The sequence below is a fragment of the Odocoileus virginianus genome, chromosome 29 (assembly GCF_023699985.2).
Source record: "Odocoileus virginianus isolate 20LAN1187 ecotype Illinois chromosome 29, Ovbor_1.2, whole genome shotgun sequence".
NCBI classification, from domain to species: domain Eukaryota; kingdom Metazoa; phylum Chordata; class Mammalia; order Artiodactyla; family Cervidae; genus Odocoileus; species Odocoileus virginianus.
In genome coordinates, this window is record NC_069702.1 from 21,172,013 (window position 1) to 21,178,012 (window position 6,000).

The 6,000-nt window shown below is 44.2% G+C and overlaps 1 protein-coding gene across 3 annotated transcripts in view; it reads right to left on the reverse strand.

Annotated features, from left to right (window-relative positions):
* Positions 1-4,111, reverse strand: part of CFAP299 (cilia and flagella associated protein 299) — a 650,002-nt gene extending 645,891 nt beyond the window's left edge. For 2 of the 3 annotated variants that reach the window (XM_020904320.2, XM_020904319.2), the window contains exons 1-2: positions 4,021-4,111; positions 2,777-2,916 (exon numbers count right to left, since the gene is read on the reverse strand). In XM_020904320.2, coding sequence (XP_020759979.2) covers positions 2,777-2,916; positions 4,021-4,075 — 195 coding nt within the window. In that variant the 5' untranslated portion in view covers positions 4,076-4,111. Of the gene's footprint in view, positions 1-2,776; positions 3,154-4,020 lie in introns of those variants that run through there. The other variant, XM_020904323.2, reaches the window with a different exon arrangement.
* Positions 4,112-6,000: the final 1,889 nt, after the last annotated feature.

Below are 6,000 nucleotides of genomic sequence, written 5' to 3' on the forward strand. Positions count from 1 at the left end.
ACTGAGCCAGTGCTCTAGAGTCCTTCAGCTGAAACTACTGAGCCATGTGCCACAACCATCGAAGCCTGAAAGCTCTAGGGAGGCAGGTCAGGTGGTCTGGTATTCCCATCTCCTTAAGAATTTTCCACAGTTTGTTGTGATCCACACAGTCAAAAGATTTGGCATAGTCAATAAAGCAGATGTTTTTCTGGAACTCTCTTGCTTTTTCAATGATCCAACGGATGCTGGCAATTTGATCTCTGGTTTCTCTGCCTTTTCTAAAACCAGCTTGAACATCTGGAAGTTCACGATTCATGTACTACTGAAGCCTGGCTTGGAGAATTTTGAGCATTACTTTGCTAGCATGTGAGATGAAAGCAATAGTGCAGTAGTTTGAACAACGGACTGGTTCCAAACTGGGAAAGGAGTATGACAAGGTTGTATGTTGTCACCCTGCTTAAACTTATATGCAGAATACATCATGCAAAATGTATGAAGCACAAGCTGAAATCAAGACTTCTGGGAAAAATATCAATAACCTCAGATATGCAGATGACACCACCCTTATGGCAGAAAGTGAAGAAGAACTGAAGAGCCTCTTGATGAAAGTGAAAGAGAAGAGTGGAAAAGTTGGCTTACAACTCAACATTCAAAAAAACTAAGATCATGGCATCCGGTCCCATCACTTCATGGCAAATAGATAGGAAAACAGTGAGATACTTTATTTTGGGGAGGCTCCAAAATCACTGCAGATGGTGACTGCAGCCATGAAATTAAAAGAAACTCGCTCCTTGGAAGAAAAGCTATGACCAACCTAGACAGCATATTAAAAAGCAGAGACATTACTTTGCCAATAAAGGTCTATCTAGTCAAAGCTATGGTTTTTCTAGTAGTCATGTATGGATGTGAGAGTTGGACTATAAAGAAAGCTGAGTGCTGAAGAATTGATGCGTTTGAACTGTGGTGTTGGAGAAGACTCTTGAGAGTCCCTTGGACTGCAAGATCAAGCCAGTCAATTCTAAAGGAAATCAGTCCTGAATATTCATTGGAAGGACTGATGCTGAAATGAAGCTCCAATACTTTGGCCACCTTATGCGAAGAACTGATTCACTGGAAAAGACCGTGATGCTGAGAAAGACTGAAGGCAGGAGGAGAAGGAGATGACAGAGGTTGAGATGGTTGGATGGCATCACCGACTCCATGGACATGAGTTTGAGCAAGCTCCAGGAGTTGGTGATGAACAGGGAAGCCTGGCGTGCTGCAGTCCATGGGGTCACAAAGAGTCAGACACGACTGAGCGACTCAACTGAACTGAACTGAAGCTCCAGGGACCGCAAGCCACAACTCCCAAGCACCTGTGCAGCAGCCACTGAAGCCCTCACACCTAGAGCCTGTGCTCCAACAACAAGAAAAGCCACAGCAATGAGAAGCGCAGGAACAGCAAGGAGAAGCCCAGGAACCACAACTAGAGGAAGTTGGAGTGCAGCAACAAAGACCCAGTGCAGCCAAGGATAAACAAATAAATGAAAGCATTGTGTACATGTCAAATATATTGTATTTAAAAAAAAATTATGTCCCTATGGAGCACATGAATGTGTTTTGAAGAAGCACTTTTCAGACCTTGGAATCCCCACTGAAGTAAAATCTAACTTTTAATACGATCATTTTGGACTCCAAGTCCAAAAATTTCAGTCCACTAAAAGAATTACTGTTGTGGTGAATAAGCGTTTATGGAGTTCACTGCAGGATACAGATCCTTCTCAGACTCAGATGCGAGTGGACCCACACAGCAGAGCTTGCTCTCTCTGGCCTAAATATGGGGCAACTTGGGGTTCTGGGGTCTGGCTCCAAAACAGCAGAATTTCCAAGTCAGCGTCCATTTAATCAGCCTGGTCTGGGGACTATATCAGGGCTACAGGGAAGTTGGGTCCATATCCTGCTTCTCAGGACCCGCAGACCATTATTCCAACACCCCCATCCCCGCTCATCCTGATTCTCCTCCAGGAGGCCAAGCACTTTATCCTTCTGCCCTCCTCCCTGCCCCCCACCTGCTCCCCACCCATCCCCAACACATTTAAGGTCTGTAGCCAATCCCAATTACGTCCGATTTTGTTGTGCTGCAGGCTTTTTCTTTTTTTTTTTTTTAACTGTCAACAATAGCTGTGCTCCATCAACTCGGTAAACAAGAGTCAGCTTACGCCTGCAGTTACAGGGAGCTGTAACGTGTACCCGTAACTAAAGCGCTTTCTGAACCAACTAGCTGGATGTGACTTCAGGGAACCAAATGCCCAGTAGAAGACCAGCAACAACGGGAAGGATACTGCCTTCTGTTCTTTGGTACAAACTGGCAAAGAGAAACAGGGTGTCAGACCTGAGCTGCAGCCCCCGGAAGGGTCTCCGCGGGTCTCCGAATCCAGTCCCCCAGCTCGAAGAGGCGGGACTTTGGAAGGGGAGCGGCCAGGAGGCGGCGAGGGCGGCGCGGGGCAGACAACCGAGGCTCCCGCGGCGCGTGTGGTGCGCGTGCGCTCGGGCACGGGTCTGCGCGGCGTCACGGACACAAGGGGCCGGGATGCCGCGCAGACCCAGATAATGAAGGGGCCGGAGGGGTAGGGACAGTGTCGGACACGGCGGCTCTCCACCGCCGTGGCTTTGGAGCCGCGGTCGGGAAACTGCCGCGCCTGCAGTCCCCAAGCTTCACCGCCAGGGGGCGAACACCCCACAACGCGGGGGCTCAGAATCGGGCGCGGACCCAGGGAACGCAAAGGCGGTGGCCACCCTACTGGGCGGCCGCCCTTACCTCCAGGTAGTACAAGTCCAGGGTCGTGATCTGCGAGTCCAGGAAGTCTTCGTAGGTGTTGAACTGCGTGACTATATTGTCCACGGTGGTCGACGCTTCGTCCTGATCCATCGCGGTTGCCTTGGCCGAAGCGTCCCTAGCTACGGAGGCGCGGGGGCAGGGTCAGAAGATTCCACCCACTTCTTCCCTTCCAATCAGTTAGAAACCGGTGCGGAGTTTGGGGCGTTAATCCCACCCCCGTGTCTGGTTACGGTTTCAGGTTCCCGCCTCACTCCTAGGAGTGCCGTCTCACATTACTCTCCCCAAGTCCAGGCCTGACGACTTCAATAGACTCGGACTTCGATAAAAATGAGTACCTTTGAAAGACAGGCAATTGTAATCCAAAATTGAAAAGGGTGAAACGCCTCCCAGGATATGTAGACAAAATACTACAGATCAGAGCTTCTGCTCTCCTTCTAAAACAATGCTGTGAGGGACCAAATTACCAAGGTTAGTTCTCTGCTGACTGAAGGTCCATTTTTGCAGAGTGTCTCAAAACAGAAATTTCTGGAAATGGACTTGTGAACAAATCCATTAACAAAGGAAACATTCATAATATTTTCAAATTATTATTGTTGTTGTTTAGTTGCTAAGTCAGTCCGACTCTTTTTCAAGACCCCATGGACTGTAGCTTTGCCAGGCTCCTCTGTCCATGGGATTTCCGGGGCAAAAATACTGGAGTGGGGTGGCATTCCCTTCTCCAGGGGATCTTCTCGACCCAGGGATCGAACCCATGTCTCTTACATCTCCTATATTGGCAGGAGGATTCTTTACCACTGGGCCACCTATTTTTAAGTTATTGCTCATATCTGGATATGAGAAAGAATTTATGAATTTCCTAAAGGAAACTAACTGAACAGAAATACCTTTGAAGACTTCTTTTGGCCCCAGGCGCTTGTTTTAACTTTTTTTTTTTTAACCTTTTAAGTTTCAGTAAGCACAGAAGGACCTTGGCCTGTGGAAGCTGCCTTCTTTTAAAGGGTAAAATATCTGTGGAAATTTAGAAAGCAAAGGTTTTTACTAAAGACTTTTCGTTTAGAACAGAGTTTTACATTTTGAAAACATGGATTTAAAGTAATCCAGCCTGGCAGCTGGCAAAATTTTTCAGAATCCATTTTTGGATTTTAATGTTCTACAAATCATCCTTGGGAATTAACACATAGTACAACACTTGAGCCTGTGGTAGTTGCTCTCTAAGTACTTACTGAGCTGATTTTGAAGCTTTCCACAGAAGTGCAAAAAATTTTTTAATGAAAACATCTGTTAAGATACTTCACCTTGAGTTAGCTTTCTTACTTTCAAAGGGCCCTCTCAGAATTAGAATGTCTGATTTTAAGTGATGGAAACAATAATCTCTAAGATATCAGTAACTTGTCTTTTAACTAATTACTACATTTTAAGAGGCACTTTGGACATTATTTTTAAATACAATGTAATCTTGATTTAGGAGAACAGAAAGGAGAAAGAAACCCTGGACACTCATAATACAATGACATAAATAATAATAATAGTTATTGAGTGCACCCTGCATGCTAGGCACTGTCCCAAGTGCCAACAATGGATTACACCTTTAGCTAGTATCTGTGCTAAAATTAACAACCACCAACACTTTAACATCATCTAATGCCTAAAAAGACATGAAAATTCAAATAGCTCAAGACTGAGGAAAAAATCCATGTGACTTAAGACATTCTACCTGATAAGAGACAAAGGTCTCAGTATTCTGGGTCATCTAGAGAGTTCTGTATATGTCTCCTCATTATTCTGAATGAACTGAGCACAAGGAAAGGCTTAGAAAATAGATATTTGATTTAGTATGGTAATATTTATTAAAACTTTACCGTGTGCCAGCCCTGTTCTAAATGCATGCTTTTTATGCACTATATTGTTTAATCAGGACTACAGATCCTCCAGGAAAGTAGCACTAGCGTTATTCGTAATATGGAAACAGAATGAATCTAAGTGGATTGGCCAAAGTCTTAAAGATAAAAATAGCAAAACAACTCACTACTCCTGCTTTCCCAGAAAGAGAAAGAGGTTTGAAGGGCCACATGGAATTAACTATCAAGGTTGGGGTTTTGTATTTATTAGAAATACACATATATGTCAAATTGTGAAAGGGAACATGAATCAGCACAAATAATGAAGCAAAAGTGATGGCATATTCCAAGATGTGGAGGAAAAGAAAGATTGGGTTCTGTGCAGGAAAAAGCTGCACGTGGATTTGACAGTTGTGAGAAGCCCAGGAAGGAGCACAGAGGAGAGGAATCCGACCAAGGAGGCAAATCGGTGGGGAGGCTTTGAAGGCCTGAATGAAGAGCTTGCGGAGGTAATAATCTTGGAGTAAGACAGGGCATGAAGAAAACGACTGATGATCACGCACAAACAAAACATGTCGCTGGTGAAGCCTCCAGAGTGCTTATGTTATTATATTAGCTTTGAAATCCTCCTTCTTCATGACCTCATCCATTCTGAGAAACCATAAAGAATCTAGGGAAACTGCGTGTCTGTCTGTGTGTATGTGTGTGCACGGGCATGTGTGGGCATGCTCAGTTGCTTAGTAGTGTCCAACTCTTTGCAACCCCATGGCCTGTAGCCCACCAGGCTCCTCTGTCCATGGGATTTTTCAGGCAAGAATACTGGAGAGGGTTGCCATTTCCTCCTAAAGGGGATTTTCCCAACCCAGGGATCTAACCCACATCTCTTGTGTCTCCTGCATTGCAGGTGGAATCTTTGGGTTCATTCAACCATAGCAATTTGATTATAAGGACCTATATGTTAGTAAAATCTGAGATTATTGTGTGCCTGTATATTCTTCTATTAGGATCCACTGTGACTATGCATTTTCAGTGGAAACCATTTGGCCATCAGCTCTTTGATGAAGGAATCCCTAAAACATCTAAATTTAAAAAATCATGAAAATGCTTCAAGTCAATGAATCTAGTAGTGTGTTCCAGCTAAGAACACTGAGGATGATTTTCAACAAATTAGTTTCTTTATGCATAGTGAAAGAAAAAAATATCAATTCAGCCTTAGTTCTCAAGAAAAGCTTGAATGATGGTAGGCCTAATTCAATTGTATTTTCCTTAACCTTCTATTTAAGTTTAAAAGCACTTTCAGGCCTGTGCCTGAGAAATTAATGAGCTTTGGCAGATCTCTATTTCCTATTGTAAAGTCTTTGTTAT